This window comes from Leptosomus discolor, chromosome 1, assembly GCF_034619465.1.
Source record: "Leptosomus discolor isolate bLepDis1 chromosome 1, bLepDis1.hap2, whole genome shotgun sequence".
In the NCBI taxonomy this organism is placed as follows: Eukaryota; Metazoa; Chordata; class Aves; order Leptosomiformes; family Leptosomidae; genus Leptosomus; species Leptosomus discolor.
Genome location: NC_141391.1, coordinates 131,086,816 through 131,112,078, shown reverse-complemented (window position 1 = coordinate 131,112,078; position 25,263 = coordinate 131,086,816). Strand labels below are relative to the sequence as shown.

Below are 25,263 nucleotides of genomic sequence, written 5' to 3'. Positions count from 1 at the left end.
AGGCACTGTCACAACTTAAGTTCCTATCACCTTTCCCAGGTGTTTATCACCAGGGACAATGATTCTCTCCATTGAGACCTAGAAACTTCCCTGCAATATTGGACTTGATGACAAATTTGCCACACCTCCTAGTAGAGACCAACAAGCAAAAATCACAGATGAAGCATAGCCTGGCCAAACATAGTCATATCTGTTATATTTTCTTAGTTATTTCTTATTTATATTTAAAACATTTCACAAAGATCCTCTTTATATACTCAAAATTAAATACTGCATTGGAAGCCGCTCATGAAAGCCTTCAGTATCCCCAAGCAGACTGCCCATCCTGAACTCGTGGTCATGATTCTTATGCCACTCAATTTGTGGAATGAAAGCAAACTCTTAATCTAGTTGAAGCCCATGTGAGTACCCTTTCTCATGTTGTTCCCTTCCAAACAGCAACGAGAGGCCAGTTCTACTGAAGCCAGTCTGTAGCAATCACACTGCTCGCACTGCACTTGCAAAGAATCTGCACGTAATTACTTGGTTTGCTTCAACAACCGTACAAAGGTAGAGTTGGGGGTTTGGTTTTTTTTTTTTTCTTTCATGTTAATTTTCTTTCCTCTTTTACTACAGATCAGAGCCCTAACAAGAGTAACAGGAAGATCAGCAATACTGAAATACCCGAATTTTAGTCCAACGTTACGGAAACATCCCAGTTGAGACTTTTTCATTTATTTAATCAGATTAACATGAATAAATATTTTGGCTGTCCCCTGTTAATGGGAAATGTGGTCCAAAAGTTGCGCAGCCTTCTCAGGTGGCTGTCTGAAATGCAAACAGTGGAAAGATTACTATGTTTTGACCCCAATGTTTGACACTCTGCACTTAGAAGAGTGCTGAATGGTTCCCAATGGTTCCCTATAACCTGTGCTGAGACACCTGAAATCCTTTTTAGGTACTGAGCACGCAGCAGGTTTCACTGAAGTCAACTCATTCTTCAAGAAAGAGCTGCTGATCTGCTCTGGTCTTCTAATTCCTAAGTTTCTGTTTGCTTTCACAATCATAGGCTTAACTGTCTGTGTGTTCGCCTACCTTTAATTAGCCTAAGACACCAGATGGGAATTACAAGTGCACAAAGTTACACTTGACAGAGAGGGATTCTGTTTATATCCTGTTGTTCACTGTTGGACGTGATCATCTTCAAATGCGCACCTGCACACCTCTCTTCATAGTGGTAGACTGAGCCACTTACACATGGGCCTTTTCCCCCCCCTTTGTTCCTACTTACGCAGTAGTGACTAAAAGAAACATCTCAGTCTCTTTGTGAGACACCATATTTGTATATGCAAGTGCACTTCTGCTTTCTTTTTATGAATTCATTTCCAACAAGGTGCGTTCCTGTGCTTCATCCTTTTTCCAGCATGTGACAGCCTGAGAGATGGGGAATTTTCCTTGACACATGCAGATGACTTGTTCTCTCAACACTTGACAGTGACTGAGAATCCCATGATTAGGGATTAGATAATAGCTTTCACCAGTATGAAATATGAATGCCAGTTCTGGACTCTCTCATCCACAGTTAAGTGAGGCACATATTCTAACCATACACATGTTAAGTTGGCCCTGTACCCAGAAGCAGCCCCCACCACATCCACCAAACCTGTGATCACTGGTAAAAAAGACAGCATGTTACAAACTAGTAACTTCTCAACAGCAGCAGAGACTTGCTTACTGTAACCTGCCCCACTCCCCCCACTGTGAAAATAAATAATTTTATCTGATACAGGACAAGTACAACATTGCAACAACTCAGTGCAATTTCTAAATCTGGAGCAAGTACAATGCAAACAACCCATGCTTCTGATGCTCAGTCTGCCAACTCTACGGAATAGCACAATCCTGGATGGCAGCCCTTTCATTTGCTCCCACAGGTTTTATTCTCTGGAAAAAAGTCCTTTGTGAACTGACACACAGGGCAAGGCAGTTGAGGCTTTACTAGAGAAATATCAGACAAAACTCCATGAACCAAGTTGTCTCATAAAGCATATATAAACATGCCTTTAATAGAGCACAGCCATGTTTTTCTCTGCCCACTAAAAAGTGAGTGGATGTAGACCAAGTTCTCACACCTTGGCAGAAGTCAAACAGCTTTGTCCAGAGGCTCTAAGCACTGCCACAAACTACCAGCAGGTGTCAAAACAGCATAAATCTTGCCAGCTGCTTTCCCTGGCTAGGACATGGTCTCACCAGCAGTCCATGTGCTGCTGGACTCACTCCACTGAGTCAACACTGCCAGAATGAGCTGATCTCTTCCACAGAAGAGATCAACTACGTTTGTAACGTGCATTCCACTACAGGAAAAGCACGTACCTTTGACAGCCACCTCAGAAATAGTTCAAATGCATGCATTTGCAGCAGAATACAGAGAGTTCATCTCACAGACAACCATTCTGAGTTGGGGTTATATGCTGGGTTGTACTACATGAGGAGGGGACAAACTCTGTCCCAGTCACCAGACATCATCACAGATGTTCAGCCACAGGAACACTTCCATGGCCAACACTGAGGTTACATGACCCCACCCAGGTGCTCTGCGTCTTGGGCAGCAAATGCTAGAGCACTGCAAGAACCATCTTCTCTTTCTTCTTCCTCTTCCTCCTCTTCTCCTCAAAGCGATCGGTAGCATCAGCAAAAAATGTCACCTCATCCTTGGCCTCAATCTCCCTCTTCAGGTACTGGAGCCCTGCCATGTTGAATCCCAGCACATCCTGTAGAGACACACCAGCACCACATTGTTGGGCACATCTCAAGCTTGTCAGGGCGCAAAGGCTCCTGCACTGGCCACCCTCTACTAAGAAATGAGGAAAGCAAGACAATCCACAGATTTAAATAAAGCAACGTTATTTAAGTGTAAACTTATCTGAGTAGGAGAACAATCTGTCCTGCACTGTTCCCAACAGTCCTCTCTTAAGAGCAGCTATACAAAATCCACTATATTTTCTGAAAGACAAGTTGCTGGCAGGCACCTGAAGTTGCCTCTGAGAAGATACCAGCACAGTCTGTATTATTTGAGGGCCCACTTAAAAGGCCAAGACAAATAAAGAGTTTATTTACCTCCTACATACTCAGAAACTAATGAGGCAAAGCCAAACATATACATCAAAGAAAACACAAGAATAAACGAGGAAGCTCATCACCGCATTGTCTCACATCAGGAAGAACATAAGCAAAATGTAGCCTATTTGCACAGGAGGAAGGTGAAATAGGCTCAGATCCCCAACCAACCTTCCCACTGGACACCACCGACAACACGCACTCCCAGACACTGGCCCATCATGTTATTCCAGACACTGGCCCATCATGTTATTCCAGACCCTGGAAAAGGAGAGGCTGCAACACTCACCCGGGCCTCACTGACTCTGGAAATGGTGGTTTTCTTCAGATTTTCTATCACTGTCACCAGCATGTGGTTGCTTGTGATCTGCCCAAAATGTATCCTGGGAACAAAGCAGGCAGTAATGTATTGCAGGATTGTTCTTAGAAACATTAGAAAGCCCCTCTCCTGAGCCTCTGTATGTTCTGGACATAGGATTTTTCTTAAATTAAGCCTCCCCAGAGCAGCCTTATATAACATGCGGGGGCAGATTTATCTGGAAAAGCTATCTTCTGAAGCTTCTCTTTAACTTACAGTGGTTCAAGAGAAAGGTCTCTCTGAGGTACTCTCTGAGGGCATGGGTTCTACAATGACTCTGTGCCTGTCAACAGTGCCATTTCAGCCTTGATGAACCTCTTTCGTACCAGTGAGCTTTGGGGGACCAGGACCACCAACCCCATCTGAGCACATCAACACTCTGCATCCAATCAGTCCATTGCCACACACCGTTCGCTGTGGGCTGCAGTGATTCCTTATCTCCTGCAGAGACCACATCTTTATTCTCAACGACACTTCCCAAGACCCAGAGATATATGAGAAAACCCCAATTTTCCCCACACTCTTATGCTACATGTGTTCATGGCAAGCAACGTCATCTCCACAGCTCCAGGGAACAGGGTATATTCCCCAACTCTGTGCTGTCCCAGAGCCCTGACTCACAGCTCAGGAGTAAGGAGTACCTCTCTGTTCACGTAGCTGGCACAAAGCAAGTTCATAACATGCACCAGCACGAGGGGCCCAGAGAAATCTGCATGACCCACTACTGACCAGAGTCCTGTTAGGGCTTCCTTGGGTCCAGCTTCTGGACAGCAATAGCAACCAAACTAAGACTAGCAGATCTGTCTGGGCACACAAAACACTCACTTGAGCAGGAAGAGGAGAGCTCGGCACAGAAGTTCAACTTCTGAACCCAGGTGAATATATTCATTGAAAAGTCTGAGCAGGTCAGGAACATAGGAGAAGGGCAGCACCAGGAGAGACTCTTCCAGCTCACTGAGAAGAAAGCAAAGGGACAGAAGTATTTAGTCTCAGACACCGCACTGCTACAGATGAGCAGGAAACACTTCCATATAGCTGGGTTCCAGTACAAAAGCTGTGCTAAGCATTCATCACTGCTGGTCTGTGACTGCCCACAGTCTACAGTGCAGGCCAGCAGACATCATCTGGCACAGGGAGCAGGCACATAATCCCTCCTCAGCATCCCTAAGCTGATCTTCACATACATGAGCATCGCCAAGCAGCCAACCCACACACACAGGCTGCATCCAACACTCCCCATGCAATGAACAATTTCCATGGCCCTACATGCTCCAAAAGAGGCTGCCAGGAACAGTAACTCCAGACCCTCTAGAACTGCCCACACCCAGAACAAAAGACTCCTCGGGGACCTCAGCCAGTCCTGGGCCCAGAAATCCAATACTCAGTCACAAACCTGTTCAGCAATAAGGTTCTTGGGACTCACCTTGACTTGACCTTCTTGAAAACTTCTAGCACATACGCAGAAGGCTGCAACAGAGAAAGACACCAGCTCTGCATATCAAGAAACATTCCAAGACAAACATGTGCCTTAAGGTCCATTTCACCCAGTTAAAAACACACAATCAAGTCTTGTTGAGATGGACAGACCAAGCTGAACGTAACAGCTTCAATCAGCTGCCAGTCTGAGATGTTCTCCCTCCCCAAAACATAAGCCCAGCCTTCTCTAAACTGGGGAAGAATATTGTGAAAAATCTAATTTACATTCAACCAGCTAAATCATCTCATATTCAGTTCAATGAATCTTATACAAACTGGATAAGAAGCCTGGTGAAACAGACAAATCATACATATAAAACCTTACACAAACTCATCTCCCAAAAGACTTAACTCCTGCTACTCCTGTTTATCTGCTGAAAGTGTTTGGCAGATGAAAAGCAGAGCTGGGAATTGCCAAAGAAAAGTGCCTAACAGGATACTAAGTAATAGCATTTCATTCACATCTGTTCAGTCTATTCAATTTATAATTAAATATACCTATAATCATGGAGGAAGGAACAAGAGGCTCTTGTAAAGTGATTACAGGCAGTTAGAAGGAAGATAAAAGGCTGTTTATTCTGCTATTATCATACTCTTCAGAAAAGGGGAGAATGAAAAAACAAGGATCTTCCTAAGGGTAATTAAGAATGCAATCTAGGAGTATACCTTGGAATAAACCAGGAAAACCAAAACTAATCTGCTCAGAGTAGTAGATTTTTATTTATCAATGAAATCCACACATCTGTGTGTGTACTTTGTATAGTCAAAAATTCTCAGAGTCCAGTGAAAACTCTTGTGTACTAGTATAACATGAGTGGGTAAAGGCACCAGCTCTAGCCTGTAGTACCTGGACTTTTAACGACCATGCAGAATTTTCTCAATGCAAATTCTTTAGGAACAGAAAGAGTCAGTAACTGCTGTACCAATGCCACAGAAATAAACCTGGGTAGCTGCAACACAGCCCTGCCTTGCTCAGACCTGCCCTGCTGCGGTTACAGCTGCGCAGGCAGTGATTTAAGGTCAGGAAGCCTTCACATACTTCTAGCTCCTGCTTCTTGAGTTAAGAGAAAACAGTAGGTACGCTGAGACAAGTGGTCCATGGGCAAAGTCTCTCTCAAGAAAGAGGATAAGCAACTGTCAGTGCATGACGCGTTTTTGTTCATGGTCTGACATACTGAATGTTTACCACAGTTTGCCACATAACAGGGCATGTCACAACTTGCAGCTATTTTCTTGCCCAGCCACCTAACACTTGGACTGGCACATTCTAGACTTTGGGAACAGGTTCAAATTCCCTTCTCTGCACAGTGGGATTCAATCAAACATCACCCGCCTCCAAAGAAATTGCTAGCTACTAAGCCATAAGATTTCATTCACCCCTGTTCAATCTATTCCACTTGCAATTAAATACGCCTGTATTGACAGAGGAAGGGAGGGAATGGCTCTGGGTAAGTGCCTACTGATGTCACATGGTGGGGGGCACAGTGACAGGAGTTCTCAATTATGCATTCCAGCGGATGCTCAGGTATTTTGTGTAAGATGGCACAGCTCCTCCGGAATATGCTATAGCACAGCAACTGCACCCTCCTGGCAGCAGAAGGGTGAGCCCTTAGGCACAGCAAAGGTTTGATCTAGCTCCCATATCTTGAGAATACTGCAAACCACTGGCTCACAATAAGATATATGATAGAGTCATGGCTACCACCAGGGTTATGTTTAACCCTGATGGGGTTAAACTTTTGTAAAACACACATGCAAGATATAAAAAAAAAAAAGAAAAGCCACCCCAAACTGTGTTCATCTTGCACAAACAAGTGCTGAGTTTTCATTTCAAGTTGAACTAAGCAGTCGTTCCCCACAACAACCCAGTGTTTTGGCTCAGCCAGGAAATCAAACAGCCCCACTGCAGCTGAGAACGGCCCACAGGCTGTGGCCTCAGCATTCCACTTACTGTAATATTTCCATAGGCGCGGAGGATGGGATTGACAGGAAAGGGAACCTGGAGACACAGAATGGGTTAGAATGGGGCAACTGTGTGTGTACAAATGCATATTCAAAGAGAAAACTTCAACCCACAGTAGAAGAGAGCTTTTATCAAGTGTCTTCCTGCGATTCCCACGTTTCCTACGCTCCCCAGAATGTTGCTGAAGGCCTCATTTGCAGGCACTAGACAATCTCATTGTCAGACATATATGACTAACTCAAACATGAATTTTCTTCCACTTCTTGTCATTTTTCCCCACTTACATCACAGCCCCTTATTGAGCAGGGAGTGTTGAGATGAAGGCAAAGAATAGGCTTTGGGATAATTTGCAGCAGCATGCCCTCCCAAGGACAAAACTTACATCCTACTGTGACTTTAAACAAAAAGATCCTTGGAAAGAACACACCACCAACCATGCCCCAGAGCACAGTGCCATTTTGTTCTCCAAAAGATTTCAGCAAATCTCTGCTACTTCCAGCTGTCTTGATTTTAGCTGCATGCTGAGCCTTTCCATCTGAGCTGGAAGGATCCACCCACACACCTTGGGACTGGTACATTCCTCAGTTTTTTACCTCTTTTCCTGCAGCTTTGCATATAGCTGTATGTTCCTTCAGTTTTGCCATCTCTTCTCTATACAGCTCAATAGCTTCCATGATCTGCTCAGCCTGTGTGGCACAAGAACGGCACATCAGTGACATCAGATAAGCCAAAGCAAAGCTCAAGTCCAACTGGACAAATGGAGGGGGAAGCAGAGGGGCTGACACAGAGCACCACAGGACATCTTGCTCAGAAAGGTAACCTCTACTGCAGACGGCACCGCTACTCTGAGCACATCCACCATGTCCTGAAGATGTCAAACACCATCCACATTCCCCCCACTGCCCCTGGTGCTCTCCGTTGCAGCTTCCATTGCCACCCTGACATTGAACTCCACCCCCAGCAAGCAGTACCCCTTTGAGGCACAAGCAAGGGTTGGGCCATTTTGACTATTCAGATAAAGGATTTCCTCTGTATTTACAAGAGCACCAGACTGTTGAAATCTGTGTCCATGAAATTACCCACCCCACACCTTCCTGGTGCACCTCCTGCCTAATAAATTTCCACTGTCCACAGATGCCCGTAGGACTGGGCAGCCCTTCGGGGAGAGGCCTGATGCCTAGGCGAACATCCCAGCTGCCTTGTGCTCCTTTGGACTGCAAACCCCAAAGGCAAGAGCAGCGCCGTCTGTCCCACAGGTGACAGGCAGAGAAAGCTGCAGCTACAGGAACCTCACACCTCGTTCCCTCGAGGGATGTCAGAAGGTAATTCCTGGTGTGTGACTCTCCAGAGTCAGCCCCCTCCCTGTTGGCCACAGAGCAGGTCAAACTGCTTTTGCAGACAGAGGCAACCTGCCCTTATGTGACAGCAAAGTTTACTCCTCTGCAAACTGACACTCCGACCCTGTGACATCCCCCCTCCTAGAGAGACTGATAAGGCACAAAGCAATGCTGGTGGGCCCACACAATCTTACCGCTTTGATGGTTTCAATAGTCTTCTTTCCTGCCAGCCCTGTCTCTCCTTGTGTCTCTCCAGCCACCTACAAAACACAGAGTTTGCAGCTCCCTCCTTCCACAGCTGAGCAGCTGATACATGTAGGCACCCCCACGCATCCTACCACAGCCCATACTAAGAAAAACATCAGCCCCATTCCCTGAACTGGTCATTTACCTGGGCAAATACAGGATTTCCCAAATGCACAGCTCTTCCTCAGGAACAGAGGTCACTATGCTAACACTGAGCTCTGGGAGGCAAGTAAAACACAGATCTTGTTCTGCCAACAGAGGCCGAGCGATCTGATCAGTGTCATAACGATCAGCAACACAACCCAAGCATCTCAGCAAGGGGCATCAGGCTTCCCCACCTGTCCTGCACTACATTGAACTGGAAGCAGCTGTCAGGAGGCAGCCTGGCCTTGGTACACAGCTGGTGTTGACCTGAAGCGGGGAGATAGGAAGGGCAACAGCACAGCAAGGTTTCAGCATCCACAACTACTGTGTAGCAGTCCTGAAGTTGTCTGTAGGAAGGACCAGAGTCAACTGCATCATGGGGCAACCACAGCTTCAGCAGCACCTTCCCCCTTGCACCTCCCCAAAGCAAGAAAATTATCAGTCCTCTCTGACACCTCTTCTATGCCTCTTACAGAAGTGGTTATTCCAGACTTTGTGACTGACACACACTCAGATGGTGCAACTCACCACAGGCTGCTCTTCCTTCGCCACACTCTCTTCATATTCAGCTTCTCGTTGCTACAGTGGATGAGAACACAACATATTAACACTGGCAAGCAGGCAGCAAGCAAGGGCACAAGTCCCTTCCAGACTGGTTGAGCAATGGAGCCTGCAAGTTCATGCAGCCCATCACAAAACCAGGACAGATCAGCAGTGCAAAATGCCCACTTTTCCCTGGTCCCAACCACACAGGGAACTCTGGAATCTCCCAGACAGAAGGAAATCAAGGTCTTCGCTCTGAATGCAAAAGCAGCCTTGAGACAGCCCACCAAGCTGAGACAGAGACAACAGCAATTCAGCACCAAACCCTCCACCTGGCACACAGCACAGAAGAAAGAAGCCTAGAAAAGTCCCAGGGTTGTCCTAGCTTGCAAGAGGAAAGAGCCTCCTGTCTGGCATCTCTCACATGAATAGGGACCCATCAGTGTATAATTTACTACTGGGGTATTCATGCCCACTTTGTTACTCAAATTTGACCCAAAGCTTCTGGCATCTGGAAAAGAAGCTTGTCTGTCTCTCCCTTCTACTACCATCGTTCCTAGCACACCAATCACTGCGCACCAAGATGCTGCCTATGGGTCATCTCAGCTCACTGCAAACAGGCTGGGACAAAAAAACCCCGAACATTTATTGCAGGTTTCTCATCCACTCCTGTTTCTGCATATGCTTCTACATCCTTCCTGCACTGTGGTTTGAGAACTGCTTTAAGAAGGGGAGACAGAGCCAGACTCCTTCAAGAGAGACAGTGAAAAGACAAGAGTTGCAAATTGTTCCAAGGGAATTTCCAATTGGATATGTGAAACAAATGGGCCTGCCAGCCCCAGTGGTGGTTCAGCAGTGGAACAGCTGCTCAGACAGCCTGGAAAGTCTCCTTCCTTGGAGATGCTCATGTACCAAGACAAGCCTTTGCGCAGTCTGATACAGCTTTAAGGTTATCCTGCAGTGAGCAAGGGGTTGGACTAGAGACCCCCAGTTTCCTTTCTATTGAAGTCCTCCAGTGAGCCTATGATGCCTCATAATACATGCTCAAATGGAGCAGGAGGGGCTTCTTCCAGCACCCCTGAGCTCTGGGGCCCGCTACTGAGATATGATGGACCTCTCACAGTTGGAAAAGGGGAAATAAAGGCAAACCGCATTTAACAGGAGCAGTGCTTTCCCATCGCTCCACAACAGCCACCTGCTGAACTGCCTCCAGAGCACACCTGAGTTGAAAGGACCACCAGAACGTAAGAGAAAGTCAAAGACTGTAGCCAACAGACGTGTAGAAAACCACAGCTATAGAGGAAAGTCTGGGAAGCAAGACAGAAGCAAAGCAGAAAGCAAGTTAGCCAGGCACCTGCAATCCAGTACAGACAGGCAAGCACTTGCAACATCTGCAGTGCTGTCTCCAGACAGCTCAGGGTAACAGTCCCATCAGGCAAAAGATGCCAGTCAACCCTGGACACCCAACACCAGGCTGCAGTTAGTAACAACCAAGTCTGCCAAGTATGGAGCCAGATTCTTCCACAGTGAAAAATGAGGAATCTGCCTGCTGGGGAGAAAACAGGTCTGGAAGGAAGGATGCAACTCTCACCATCTCCCTCTCCTCTTCCAAAACAAGTGGCTCCCTCGTCCTTTCCCAGAGGCGCAGGGACTTGTCATGGGACGCCGACACTATGTAGTCTCCATTGGGACTGAGTGCCAAACACCACACCTCCTGGTGATGCCCCTGCATGGCAGACAGAAGAGGTAAGGCATGAATACCACCCAGCTCCCAGCCCCTATCACGCAGCGATAATGCTTCCTTTCGACAGTCTCCAAAACTTCCTACCTCCAGTGTCTGGATGTGCTCAAATTTATCTGCGTCCCACTGCTTAATCTTGCTGTCCTTCCCAGCTGTGAAGAAGAGATGGGATTTCGCCACAAATTGCAGATACATCACACTGGAAGGGAAAAAGACTCAAATTCACCCACTTTGGGAACACTGCAGATGTCCCCACACTCTATGCTGGGCAACAGGGTTATTGCTGAATCACAGCCCCTTAGAGATAAGATAGCCCACAGCCCAGAAACGCTGTAGGATTTGACTGACCTGTCATCATGGGCAAAGAGAGAGCGGTGACAGTCCCCAAAATCCAAGCCCCAAATCTTCACATTTCTGTCAGCAGAGCCAGTTGCAATTAGAGTCCCATCCTACAGAGCAACAAAGAGAGAGGAGGGTGTGGCAGCCCCATCAGGAATCGCTGCTGAATCAGTGCTAAGCAATGCTGAGCAAGCAGATACCTGGCTCCTGAAACATGCCCTCCTGATGCCTCCATCTCCTCTCAGCAGGTTGGCCCATGCTTGCCGTTCTGGCATAGCCCACTGACAGCACCCTGGCTCTTTCCTGAACCTCTGCAGGCATTTAAGACCTTAGCTGTGTCTTGACATTTTTGGCTTCCAATGAGCCTCACTCCAAGGACACCTCAGAGCAAGATGCAGCCCAAGAATGAATGGGCATGAAGAGGCTGCTCCACCTCAGCACATGCTCTCTGCTTCTGCTAACAAAGAATTCAGGCTCCTCTCACTCAGTTAGTAACCCTACCAGAGAGCAGGCTGTGCCTCTTAAGATGAGCGTAGGAAACAACCACAGTGTTTTGATTTCCACTCGCTCAAAATACCCTGGTCAGTTCTGTCACAACCTAACGCCTGTAAGTCCAGCAAGGGCAGGACTGCAGGATAAGGAGGGGCTTGCTGTGTCCCATCAAGAAACTGCTAAGTCAGGAGCAAGAAGGTGACAAGAAAGCATTCTCCTAGAGGCCTTGCTGCCAGCAGAGGTTCTCACAGTCATCCATATCACCACAGTCCAACCTGACACACAGCCCTCATGATACTTACATAGGAGATGTCCATACACAGCACTGGCAGCTTGTGTCCATACAGAGAGAGGAAAAACTGAAGCAGAAGAAAGGTGTCTCAGTTAGACATGCTGGGTAGAGATGTATGAAAATCTCAAGCTCCAGGCTAGTTCTGCTCTGCCTTTCTAGCGCTGCCCCACTTTCATCTTGCCCTGAACACTGTTAGCAGCAGGGCCATGATGTCACAACCGAGAGAAGGGTGGAAGCACCCAAGCAAGCTGAGCTAACTCTGGTGCTATTCACCACTGCCAATGGAGTTTACCTCTTTGCCTATCTGTCAGTGCTGTCTTGTGTCACTCCCTAACATTCATAAGCCAATACACAACTCACAAACCCACCATACACTGCTTACAAGGAAGATTCTCCTCCCCCTCCCACAACAGACACTTTTCCTATGTATTCCTAATCTTTCAGGCTACAATTACACCACTCCCTGCACAGCCTCACAGCCCATTTGGTCATGCACCTTGAGTGTGTCAGTGTAGAAAATCTTCACAGTGCAATCCAGTAAGGAAACAGCCAGCAGTTTCTGGTTGGGGCTGTACCGCACACAGAGAACATCTTCATCTAGCTGCAAAACGCGCACATGTTTCATGGAAAGCCTGGCAACAAGAGGAGGAAAAAAACCAACCATTATCCCAAACAAACAAGTTCGGAAGAGGTATGAATACAACTCCCACACTGCACCCTGGGAAAGCAAATTAATTCTAACACGCAGCATCTCATTCCTCATTACGACTTGAACAAGACAGGACTGGAAACAAGCGCAGCACTGCAGGCTGATGAACTTCACTGCTAAATTTACTGCTTAATGATCTGGAGGCTCATCTTGTGATTAGAAGCTAAACTCACACCCAAGCAAGGGATCAGAACACGGCACGTGCCCTTCCCCAACTAAGCCCAGACCTTCGCAAAACAGCACCGAGCTCAAACTCTTCTCCACACGTTACACATACGTGTCATGGGCACTTCTTACAGTGCATAGCAAAGGCCAAGGCATCCATCAATGACAATGGATGCTGCAGCTGAAAATAACCTGAAAGGTTTATTTTCTCACCTTTTCTGAACACTGCTCTCATCCTTCACAAGCTCAAACTCCCAGAACTTGACACATTTATCAGCACCTCCTGTCACAAAGCCACGCTGCAGGGGAAAACAAAATTTACTGTGAAAGCAGCTTTGCTATAACCCAGAGAAATTCTACAGCAAGGAGCTATCAACACACGAGGAGGTTTTTGAAATGTCCCACATTCCTACAGGATTAAGCGGACACCAGTAGGAGCACTTGCTCTGGTTGGAGCATGCATTACCCACTGGCTCAGCAACAACAATTTCAAAAGCTCTGGCAGGAAGGTCTAAGATAAATACTCCAAACGTAAATCAAGACATGGACTGAAACTTTGGGACTGAAAGCAGTCATCTCAGCTGTAGGCAACAATGTGCTTGTGATTTGTGGGCCAGCTGACACTCTCACTGTTGCTGGATCACACACACCTTACCACCACCCCACACGCACAGCCTTCTAAAGGAAGAACAGTTCAACATTATCCCTTTTAAGTTAAGGACAAGGGTAAAAATCTGTCCCGTATGTTTTGATCAGTAGGGTGAATGAATCTGAGGGAGGATATTACTTGTTAAAAATCACCTCAGCTTCTAGCAACATGGCCATGTAAGAAACATAAGAAAGGCGTACACAACAAACAGAAGGAAGTGGAAATTGATAGAAATCAGCATGAACCTGAATTGTAGTAATGGAGAAAAACTGACACATAGAGTAAAAGACACAAACAGATTTCTATAGCCATGGTGGTTAGGCCAAATAGAGTGAGTGTGTGCAGGTCAAATGGGAACATCAAAAAAAAAAAAAAAAAAAAAATCTTTTCAGTAGTACTGACCCACCTCTAGAGGGAAGTATGAGAACTATTAAACAGCAACGCTCAGCAAACATTTCTCATCTGTTGTGCTCCCAGAAAAAACTCATACCATAATCACATTACAAGACAGTGATGAAAAACTGTTCCAAAAAACTCACAAGGCTGTCAAAAAGCAGCTACCTAGCTTAGACATTTATAAATCAATGGTTCAGATTCCCCAAATCCAAGAATTTTACAGAGCTGAGTGAGGTACCCTGTACACTGTCAATGTCCATTCTCAGCAACTTTGGAAATAGTGGGGGAGATCCAGGAAGAAACTAATGTAACACCATAATTCAGACAGAGTAACCAGGCAGGCCTGGTAACTGTTGACCATGCTCACAGAAGTAACAGGTAATTGCAGTTTCCATCAACGAAAGGAAAGTAAAGGGCATATGGAAAAAAGAATTTATGGAAAATTAATTTGACGGGGATTATCTTTTTGTTAAGATTAAAATTGTAGTTGATAATAGTTACAGTGTTGCTCATGCAAGGCATGCCTCTTAGTCTCATGTTACATTTTCATTACAAAACTAGGATAATATAGTTCAATAAAGCACATACTCCACGGATTACAGACCAGCTAAGAGGTCTTAAAGCTTAATTTTAAATGAGAAATACCTCATAACTTGACACTATGCTGCTTACAGATTTTATGGATTACTAGAAAAAGAACCAATTAAATATAACTATATAATGTCAGAGCTATTCCATCTATCTGAAAAAGAGTGCTCAAACATAACCAAAACACTGGTTTATACATTAGGAAGCAAGGATCTAAGGCCCACATATATGGGCTTTGAGGAAGAGAGTGGATTATTATCTGAATACACATTCTCACTACAGCGCTATCAGCAAAAGAGCTATTTAAGCCTTTGGATGGATTCAAAAGGCACTGGTTCATTTGGCACTGGTATAATTCCTATCACACAGTGCACCCAGATCCTGAGGTCACAAGCGAAAAAAAGACTACAGTAACTTAAAAAGTTACCACAAGAACAATTAAGAGCCTGGAAAACACATCCTGCAGGGACAGGAGTTCAGCCTAATGACTCAAGAAGAGTGCAACACAAAGCAAAAAAACCCCACTATTTTAATGAGATCTTTAATCCAGCAGACAAGCAGCAAATTTAACAAGGAGGATAATCAGCTGTTGCAGCAGGTTACAAGGTGCTGAAGCTCTCCACAGCTGGAACACACCCACAAGGTAGGTATTGCTGCACACAGGGACTCCTCCAGGGAAGTCCAGGCGTTCTCAATCATGCAGAAGCCAGATGAGGTGATGAGGACAGCCCCACTCAGCCCAAAGACTCAGTGCCATGTACCACACAGAGAGATATTTCATCAAGCTGTGCATACATCCACAGTTGAAGTTTTTAGATGCTACCAGCTGCATCCTCCACCTCCCAGGCCGAGGGGTTCCCATGCGCCCATCAGTAGCGCAAACACAGCACTATCAGAAGGAGCTACGTGAAAACACGTGCCACCGATGATACTTAGATGGGTGGCTGAGTTACCTGGTCTGGTGAAAGAGCAATGGACCACACAGCCCCATCGTGAGCATTAAGTGTCTCCATCAGACTCCCAGAAGCCAGGTCATAGAGCTGCAGCTTCCCTGTCTGTGGAGAAAGATACATCACAGAGGACAAATCAGGCCCTCCACCTTCACAGCACACAATAGCTCCTCGCAGAAGAGCACCCCTGCCACCCATCTCCCAAACAGCCATCTTCATTAGATGGCTGTTACATACAGATGGCAAAATTCCAGATCTCCACTGGGGACTTCCTAAAGCTCTCCCCAGCTATCCAGCTCAAGTCATAAGAGGTACATAAAGAGTCTGAGAACAGAGCAGAACCTGACTGTCAGAGCGGTTTTTACACCTAAACCAGAGTGCCCCACATGGGGAGATGTGATGCATTTTCTGTAAGGCTGCCTTAATGACATTTTCATAACCTATTTCCAGACTGGGCAGTCTGGAGTGCAGAAGGACACTGTATTTACCTTGGTGCCAACGATGACCTGCCGATCTCCTGGGACAAAGAGCGAGCAAAGTGCATACTCACAGTCCATTGTCCGGATGCACTGCAACGTCGACCTGTGGACAAAGGCAGAGTCCAAAACCCCTTAGCACACACAAAATTTGGCCCACTAAGTGAGACATGCTCCAGAGTGGCCTCTGCCCACAGCTGTCTTTTCAGCTGGGGCCAGAAGATACACCACCACCATCCTATGACCCAAATGCCATCCCACGTTACTGTCAAGAACATTTTCCTTAAGAACATGCCATTACATAGTCCATCATCATGGCTTATTGCTGTTATGAGCAAGGACAGAGTTCCTTCCCAAAGAGCAATTCCTGTTGTTCAGGAGAGAAGGGAGGAGTGTAAGATGGCACGCTCAAAGGAAACAGAGCTTGAAATCAGCACCGCTCAGGAAACACTGGGACAACACTCTAGATCAAAACAGCAGCCTACTCAGTCTAATACCAGATCCTTCAGATAAGATGCCAAGAAACCCACATGTTCCCTAAAGAACAGGCAGTAGCTAGTTTAGGGTAACAGTTAGTACCTCTTATAAAAAGGAAAAAAAAAAAAAAAATCAGCAAAATACAGTCTATACCAGACTGCTGTGTATGACCTTTGTGTTTGGAGATTTGTTTTTCCATACTTGCCACTAAACTCAGCCTCAGTGCTGCTTTATAGCATCAAACTCCGTGAGTTAATTACGCAGTTTTAGCTCTATAGCTTCTCAGTCTCCCTAATAAGAAAAGAAGTCAAATAGTTTTCTACTTACTTCCTTTAGTTCATTCCCTAATTTGAATTTCTCCATCATCCCCTCTTCCTTATCACTGCCTCCCTGAGTTCTGGGAGACTGGCACAACTGGACTGCATACCTGTTCCAAATCTTTACAGACTCTGCAGCTGCTGAGAGAATGGCAATGTTGTCAGAGCTAAAAGCCAATGTCCTGACATCACTGCGGTGGCCTCCAATGGTTATCTTGGATGCACGGACAGCCTGTGGGACTTGTGCTGACAGGTTCAGGTTGTACGACTCAATGATGTTGTTCTGGAGCAGCAGTACGATCTTCAGCTCTCCTTTTGGAGAGAGAATCAAGTCAAATGACCTGTTTGATTAGACAAAATCAGAGCTGTACGCAGGTGCAGTAAGACAAAATGGAGGAGGGATCAAACATCAATAAAAACTGAGAAAGAGGAATACAGATAGAGTGCAAGTGCACACTAAGTCACAGAGTTGTGCAAGAAGGGGACCACTTGTGGAAGAACCATGAAGGAGCTGGAGATCATCAGCTCCAAGCTGAACAGATGTCATGGGGGGAACTTCTTCCACCTCTCCTTATATTGAGCTGTGTAGAGCTCTTCCCAAGTAGCTGCCTCTACAACAGGCTTTCCACTCACTTGATTTTAGAAGAAGCTCTGATGTTAGTGACCCGCTGGATCTCCTCCTGCAGGCTCAGCTCCACACTCCTTTCAGGTTCCTCTTCAGAGTTCTGTCTAGAAATGTCAGATAATGGAGGAGAGTCAAATAACCCAGCACAGCCAACACAAACGGAGACAGAGAATAACATAAGGAAACCACTTAACCTGCTGAAGACCACCACCCTTTTACCCAGCAGTGCTAACTACATTTAAGAACAGGGTGAGACAGTGAAGTTCATGTCAGTATGCAGATTACTAAAGAGACAAACTGTCCTAAAAAAATGCAACCGCCTCTCGAGCCAAAGCACTTGAACAAGGCACATCAGAAAGATGAATACTAAACTGACAACAAAAAGCTGTGTTTGGGAAGATCAGCTCCTGCTCATCTCCTACCACTCACCAAAAGTCCTCAGCCATTGCCAAAATGGGTCTCCAGATTTAGATGCCTTGTGCTTCAGTTTTTACCCTGGAGCCAGACCTCTCCCTAAGGGCTGTTGTGAGGCACCTGCTAAGTGCCAAAATACCCAGAGAGACACTTAACATGAAGTAAACATTAATAAAGCTCCCACCTGTATCTCTGCCTGCTCTAAAACAGAAGATGAGGTATCAGAGTCACTCTGACTTCTCAGATGAAACTCATTCCTGTCAAGGACTTTATCTGATGCAACAACCAGTGTAAATATGAACATCAGGTAGAAGGGAGCAGCTCTGAAAAAAATGTTTCATGGCCATTCCTTTGCACGCATTATCTCTTTTTTTGCAGGGGGAAGACTCAGAAAGAAAAGTATTTCCTTAGTCTCTAGGAACAGCGTTGCTCAGACAAGCACCAAGGATTAACAGGAAGAGTGACCCCAAATTACGACAGCTAGCACAGACAGAATGACCAGTAGCTTGGAGTTGAACCACTACGTCATGCTGCTGGAGGGTGTTCCCAACAGTTCTCTGGACACAGAAAGCATCCAAATACATCCAAAAAACTCCTTACTTGTTTTTTTTCTTTGCTTTCTTCATTTTCTTTTCCAATTTCTTTTGGACTTCCTCTTCAGAAAGGACAGAGAACACTTCCAGAACAGCATCTGCTCCCTAAAGACAAAGCCAAGCAAAGTCAAAAGCATGCAAAGCCCTGGCTGACCCTTACAGAAATTACCCAAGGTCTCTAACAGACTCGACAGCAGAGCCCCTCATTACTTACATGGCAGGCCAAAATCTTGCCTGTTTGGTCTGTGGCAAGAGTAACTATCCGGTCTCTCCCTTCCCGCATGATGGATCCAACTTTGCTGCACTTTACAAGGCGCTATAGGGAAAGGAGGAGTACAACTTTGGTCTGAAAGGTCAAGTGAACTTCTCAAACTCAGAAACCTATTGGCAAGGGACGTCAAGAGGAGAAGATGGGGAAATGAACCTAGAGGGTCCTGGTAGAAGAGCTAGCAAGGATAATCTAGGGACAAAACATTCATTTGTGTCAGCTACAGGCTTATCTCCTTGAATTTTGTTGTTTTTTAGCTGAAAATAATCATTGACGGTCTCAGTGGAAGAATAACTTAACTTTACTGGCAAACCACGACACAGAGATAAATTTTTATGCTACAAAGGCAGCAAAGCGCAGTTCTTCTGTTAGAAGATGCACAAAAGCTGAGAACAGAGATTCTTAAATGGGTGATTGAAGGGAAAGAAATCCTCTGGAAAGGAAGTTAGAAAGGTATTTAACAAGGTCAGGTAACTACGATAACTGCAAGCAGTCTGAAATCTGAGCAGGAGCCCAGAAAGTTCCACCAGAAAGACAGATTCAGTAAAGTGCCTACCAGCAGCATAAGTGGGAATGGCTTTCTGCAATCAAATCTCACACCATATTTTGTTATCGTCCAACTCTGACTTCTCAGCTTCTGCTACTGACCTGCAAAGCTGAGCATCAGCACTGAACTCAGCACCTGCCAAACAGCTAGCAAGTATTTTATTTCCGTGTTGTTTGAGGAAAGACCTCTGTTAGCACTGTTGAACTTTAAATGTTTGCTAGTTCTCCTTAAACAGAAGGCAAAGAAAAAGCTTTCAGTGGAGAATGACGTATGTGTTTTGGCACACGTACTTCTGCTGACGTTTTGCAGACAGAAGAGGCAGCAACTGCTGCTGAGGAAGATGTTAGGAAGCAAGACAAGAATTACCACATTTTCCCTAACAGGCTAAATACGACACTCAGGTACAAACCAAATACAGAGAATCAATGTGTGAGCGACTCTAAAGCTCCTGCTGGCTCTGCAAGCAGCACCATGGGATACATCATCCCACAGACAGCATAGAAAACTGATCTTACTTCCTCAGGATGCTCATCCAACTCTAGGGTCTCATCCTCTTCAGTGTTTTCTTCTGCTCCAGGTGAAGACTCTTTGCTTCTCTTGGATTCTGGCTCATCAGGGTCTTTCACCTGTTCATGGATAAAAAAACCCCACAAGGAGTACCTTAAACCACAAGAGCAACTGCGTTCTGTTTTTTCTGTCTCATTTACACTTTATTTCCCCAGAGGAACACGTAGTTAGCAAACACAGCATCAAAGGAATGGCCTACAGCATGCCTGTAGGCACCAAACATTCCATGTCCTCCCTGCTTATCATGCACCCACAAAACTGTCTCCTCTAGCAGTGAGCCAGAAGGCAGGAAGATCTGACACACTCTGGAAATCTTGTTCTGGAGGTGCTCACAGCTTCGCCTGAAAGGTCAAAACACAGAAAACAGCAAACTCTACCCCAAGAGCAGCTTCTGGACCCCTCAGACAGCAAAGACACAAGCTCTGTTACCCAGAACATCAATCAGGTTTAACATGTTTCAGTCCCATCTTAGTCCAAAGACAAGGAGCTGGGCAAGACTGTGAGGGGTTACAGAGGGAATATTTTACCTCCTGGATGTACGTGATATCCCACACCCTCAGCTCACTGTCAGCACTCCCAGTGATCAGACGCTTCTCTTCAGATATCAAAGCCATTCCCCAAACCTGTCCAGAGGCACAATGTGAAGAATCAGCTTACAGCTCCTTTAACTATCATAACAACAGCAGAGCATCTTTAATTGATTTATTTAGATGGCAACCAAGAAGAGATCTTGCTGGGATCTAGCTGGGACCTCCTCCAGGGACATCTGTATTCGAACTGTCACCCACTGCATGTTGATGACAGCTCCTGGAAAGTTTGGAACTTTCTCATTTGCTCATCTCTAAAGCCTAATGACAAACAAAATGTACCACAGTGCCAGTTTACAACTGCTGAGAGCATGGAAAGCACAAAGTGAGCCATGACACGCAATCCAAAGTCCCTCCACCCCAACAGCTCCCCACACATCCTCTTTACCTCAGTACGGTGTCCAACCAGCGTTTTGAAGCAGTGCTGGGTGTCCAGATCCCACCATTTCACCAACGTGTCTTTGCCGCTGGAACAAAGAAGAAAAACTCAAGACATGAGGAAAGATTGCCAGAGCTCACATGCTTAGAAAAATAGCAGAAATACAAAAATTCTACAACATGCCACACACATCACAGAGCAGCTGCTCAGACATTTAATTTTGCAAGTTATGTGAGAACGAAGTAGAGCAGCACAGAGGTACTGCAAAAGGGTATCCAGCAACTCACGGCAAATTGCTTCCTTGTCTGGATTCAGCTGCAAGCCCCAGTGCCACACGGCCTCCTTTCTCACTTATTTAGGCTGAGAACAACAACCGCGTAGTGCTGATTAATTCTAAAGCTGCCCCTAAAACCCCCCTGCACATTCTCAACCTGTGCCGTGCCTGTGCATTGACCAGGCTACAAGAAAAGCAGATTCCTTCATTTTAAACAGCGACATGGAGCTGCTCCTCCTAATGGAGCATTACAGCTCTTTCAGTCCTTCAGTGTCCCCAGAGGATTAGATCTCCCTGTAAACACATTTCTGGCTATATTATGCTACCCCGATACTACAAGAGCACCCAAGAAAAGTAATCTGAACATTTATACAGATTCTTTCAGTACACCCTACAACAATTAATACTTTTTTATCTTTGGTAACTTTGTTAGAGCCTATTTTCCCTCAATAAATTTCAACTAAATCATAATATAAAACCTGTTCCATTACTAAGCTCCCTCAGGACAAAAAAACTCTGATCACAAGTGATATTTATTGTTAATCCATCTCTTTAGTTACACAGGATCCAAAGGTACTGGTAAATGGGACATATGAAAACATCACATACAATTCTGTACATAAAGGTCTGCAGTTAGCTGCTTGGGCAAAAAACCAATCTGAAGTAAGGAAGCAAAGCTTGCATCTCCAGAACAACAACAGGATAAGTTCTCTACTCTTAACAAAAAAAAAAAAAAAAAAAAAAAAGAGGGACTCTTTATCTCAATTTAGCTACTGAGAGAATTAAGAAGCATTTCTAAAGCTGACCTGCAAAGACTTGAAACTGTATTAAGAAACAGGCATCGTCTACCAAACCAACAAAATACTACTTCGTCCATTTGAAACAACAAAAAAAGTACAAGAAACTTGTTCTAAATTTACACTGAACTGATTGCATGCACTTCTCAACTAAGCTACTAGATGATATACTAATTAAAAAAAAATTGACTGATATTTGAGCAAGAGTATCTTCTGTCACCTATTGGTTATTAAAGGGATACAGTCAACTAGCAGCTCATGTTGAACAATGGAAAAACAACTCAAAAGTCTATTGCATTTTAATTAATTCCAGGTTATTAGGAAGCAATTTTTCTGTCACATTCCCATGCGAATTACACATACAGAAGGTAGGTCTGCTTAATTCTTCAAGATAAACAGCAAAAATGCTTATATACACAATGAACAGATGATCACTATTCCTTGTTACAGTAATTCTAAGTCGCTATATTTACCAGCAAGTTAAACCTTTTTCCAAACACTATTTTCAGGATAGCCATTCCTGTTCTGCTTACCACATTTGCATTCAGGCACCAGCCTCAAGAAATATGTGGGCATGACAAAACCATATTCTAAGATGCTAGCGAGTCTGAGATATCACGTGTCGAGAAGAAAAACACAAATGACTGTAGCACCCAGGATGCCTAAACTGCAAGTAAAACCATGGCTGCTTTCCTGATCAACCGATACCCTTAGCCTGGCTCACCTGGTGACCAACAGGTTCTTCTCCTTCAAGAAAAGGACTTGAGTGACAGCATCCTTGTGTCCTCTCAGCCGGTACAGGCCACTCTCATTGATGACATCCCACATGATGACATCTGTATCCTGGAACAGACAAAGCATCTCCAAGGGACTGGCATTTGTCTCTGCAAAACATCTACCTCTGCTGTGAGACTGAAAAGATTACCCGAAAGCACGCTTCCTCACTCCGAATCCAAATGTCAGTGATGATTAATGCAAGTGGCATTCCTTCCCCAAAGGTGCATTCAGACCAATGAATGCACCTCTGCCCTGCCTTGAGTCGCTTTTGCTATTCCTCACCTCACAAGCTTCTTCACTTCAACAGCTCTACTCATACCCCACTCCTGCCCTGCCACCCCTGCTGCTCCCCCAGCCCTGGGCTACCCATCGCGGTCTTGCAGCCCTGACTCCTCTCACTGCCATCCCCTGGCGAAGACAGAGGCCACATAACTCACTTAAAATACCAAACACGTTAGTGCAGGTCAGCCTTCTCCATGGAGCATCCCTACGAAAGGGCTGTCCTCCAGATGCGCACCCCTCACCTTTGAGCCAGATACCAGCCGGCCACCCAGATGGTCATACTGCAGGGCTGTAACTGCAGCTTTGTGTCCGTTGAAAGTGATATCTGCTTCTCCACTGAGGAGGCTGAAGACACGGATTGATCCATCTTCATACCCAACAGCCAAGTGCAATCCATCTGGAGAGGGACAGAGGCAACTGACCTCCTGCTTGAGACCCTTAAGGATAAGAACCTGCAATTTTTAGGAGACAAAACAGGTATAATGTTGATAAATGACATGTCAGAGACAGATACTTACACAGCAGGAGGAACATACTCGGCTCTTCTACTGAACTTCCAGCTGAGTGCTTCTGCCACTTTATAAGTTCATTTTTCAGCTTCCTGCGCCAAATACAGTGTCATTAGCCCCATTTTACAAGGCAGAGAGCAGCTAGAAGGGAATTAATTTCTCACAATTATGAGAACATTTCTTGCTCTCATTTCCTATGAACACTTCTTGTTTATAATCAAACAAGAAACTGGTGCAGAATGAAGCCTGGAACTCAGAAGCCCAAATTTCTGCCCCTGCATTTTAAGGGCCAGAGAGTAAGCAACATTGTTTGCAAGTAAAGTCTGAAAGCTTCTTCCTGACTCATCCTCTTTCGCTTGGCCTTTCTCAGGTGTAAGACAGAGCTGCTTTTCCATAGATTGAGCAAGAACTTGAGAATGATAAAAACATCTCCAAAACAAAATGCCAGCAGCTACCGCTCTAGCAGCCGCTAAAACAAATTTTTAATTCAGTTTGTAGGAGACAGCAGTAGTTACAGTGATTTCAGAATCTGACAGGAGGAACGCGTGGCAAAGTCCTTAAAGTCACAGCTCAGAACCCCCCTATGGGATACACCTTTCACATGGGAAGCTCAGTTCCACAGCCAAAACGCAAACTCCACAACATGCCAGAACTTTCACACAGCGCTGCTGCTGGTTGCCAGTTAAACATGGAACAGCTTCCCAGTACCTGTGGCAATAACCGCCCTTCCCCAACTGAGGCACCAAAGGCAAATCTCAAAGGATCAACAGCGAGACTCAGTCGGCCAGGGCGCACCCTGACTCGCACCGCACGCGAACCAAAAGGCGCGCTCAGACTACAGAAGAGGGGCGAATCACAGAACGGTTTGGGTCGGAAGGGACCTCAAAGATCGCCTAGTTCCAACCCCCCTGCCACGGCAGGGACCCCTCCCACTAGACCAGGTTGCTCAAGGCTCCATCCAACCTGGCCTTGAACGCTGCCAGGGAAGATGTGGAGGTGATGCTTCCCCTAAAACGTAGCCCGCCAAAAGCTTTGCTTCGGGTAGTCCAAAAGCGCGGCACGCTACACGCCCCCGCCCTGCCACTGCCGCCCCGGGGAGGGCCCCGCTCTCACCTTCTCTCCCTTCCGCGTGTCCCACACGAAGACGTGCTCGCAGGCCGGCACGGCCACGCAGCGGCCCCGCTCGCCGCGCAGCGCCACGAAGGCCACATTGCCCCTGGCGCTGGCCACCAGCCCGAAAAGCGCGGCCGGGCCGTACCGCAGGTACTGCCGGGTGAGGCCCATGGCGGCACCGAGGGGAGAGCCGGGCTGCGGGAGGAAGCGGGGGCAGGAAGGCACTGAGGAAACCCCGGCCCGGTCCGCCCCGCCCCGCCGGGCCCGTCGCCGCACGTGCCGAGCCGCTTCTCCCTCACCGCCGCGGCCGGAGGCGCGCCGGAGTGGGCGGGGACAGCTCTCGCCGGAAGTGAGGCCGTGAAGCCGGCGGCCGGGCAGCCTGGGGCCGGGCAGCGCGGGGCGGGGCTACTCCCGGAAGCGGAAGCGCACGGCGGCAGCAGCTCCGCTTTTCTGGGTGATGTCGCCAAACCGGCGCCGACCGAGACCCTCCGGCAGGGCGGGGCTGGCAGCGGCGGCGCGGCCTGCCCGTGAGTTCTGTGCGGCCGCTCGGGGCGGTGGCGTTTCTGCGCTGGCAGGGGCCGGGGGGAGCGGGAGCGGGGGGGCAGCCGCTGACCCCCTGCCGGCCTCGCCCCCGGCGGTGCAGATTACCGGCAGGGTGGGGTGCGGGCGGTGGGCTGCAAGGGGCGGGAGGCACAGCGCCCTCTTCCCGGGCAGGGGCACGACACCCCGCCCAGGGGGTTTTGGGTGCCTGGGCTGCCGCTTGCCGCGCCTCGTTCC

At 46.6% G+C, this 25,263-nt stretch overlaps 1 protein-coding gene across 2 annotated transcripts; it reads right to left on the bottom strand.

Moving 5' to 3' along the window:
- Positions 1–1,957: 1,957 nt before the first annotated feature.
- On the bottom strand, positions 1,958–24,657 carry WDR3 (WD repeat domain 3). 2 transcript variants are annotated; one of them, XM_086464753.1, is made up of 27 exons: positions 24,487–24,657; positions 23,107–23,316; positions 22,530–22,648; positions 20,744–20,822; positions 20,296–20,391; positions 19,717–19,827; positions 18,601–18,702; positions 18,394–18,491; positions 17,978–17,992; positions 17,388–17,483; positions 16,865–17,095; positions 15,973–16,066; positions 15,488–15,589; positions 13,115–13,200; positions 12,524–12,659; positions 12,038–12,094; positions 11,253–11,353; positions 10,992–11,103; positions 10,755–10,889; positions 9,149–9,199; positions 8,425–8,490; positions 7,487–7,579; positions 6,882–6,929; positions 4,878–4,921; positions 4,280–4,408; positions 3,386–3,479; positions 1,958–2,750 (listed from the first exon to the last, which is right to left on the bottom strand). In XM_086464753.1, exons 1-27 carry the CDS (start codon positions 24,655–24,657, stop codon positions 2,595–2,597), a joined length of 2,832 nt encoding a protein of 943 aa, XP_086320879.1. In that variant the 3' UTR covers positions 1,958–2,594. The 2 variants fall into 2 exon arrangements, with proteins under 2 accessions (XP_086320879.1, XP_086320870.1); XM_086464744.1 differs by lacking the exon at positions 17,978–17,992.
- Between the last annotated feature and the right edge of the window lie 606 nt (positions 24,658–25,263).

Coding starts and splice junctions, on each gene's coding strand:
- WDR3 (XM_086464753.1), bottom strand. CDS start 24,657: ATGGGCCTCACCCGGCAGTACCTGCGGTACGGCCCGGCCGCGCTTTTC. Junction 23,317..24,486: donor ACACGCGGAAGGGAGAGAAG/GTGAGAGCGGGG, acceptor TAAAAATTGCAG/GTTCTTATCCTTAAGGGTCT. Junction 12,095..12,523: donor TCTACACTGACACACTCAAG/GTGCATGACCAA, acceptor CTTCTGCTTCAG/TTTTTCCTCTCTCTGTATGG.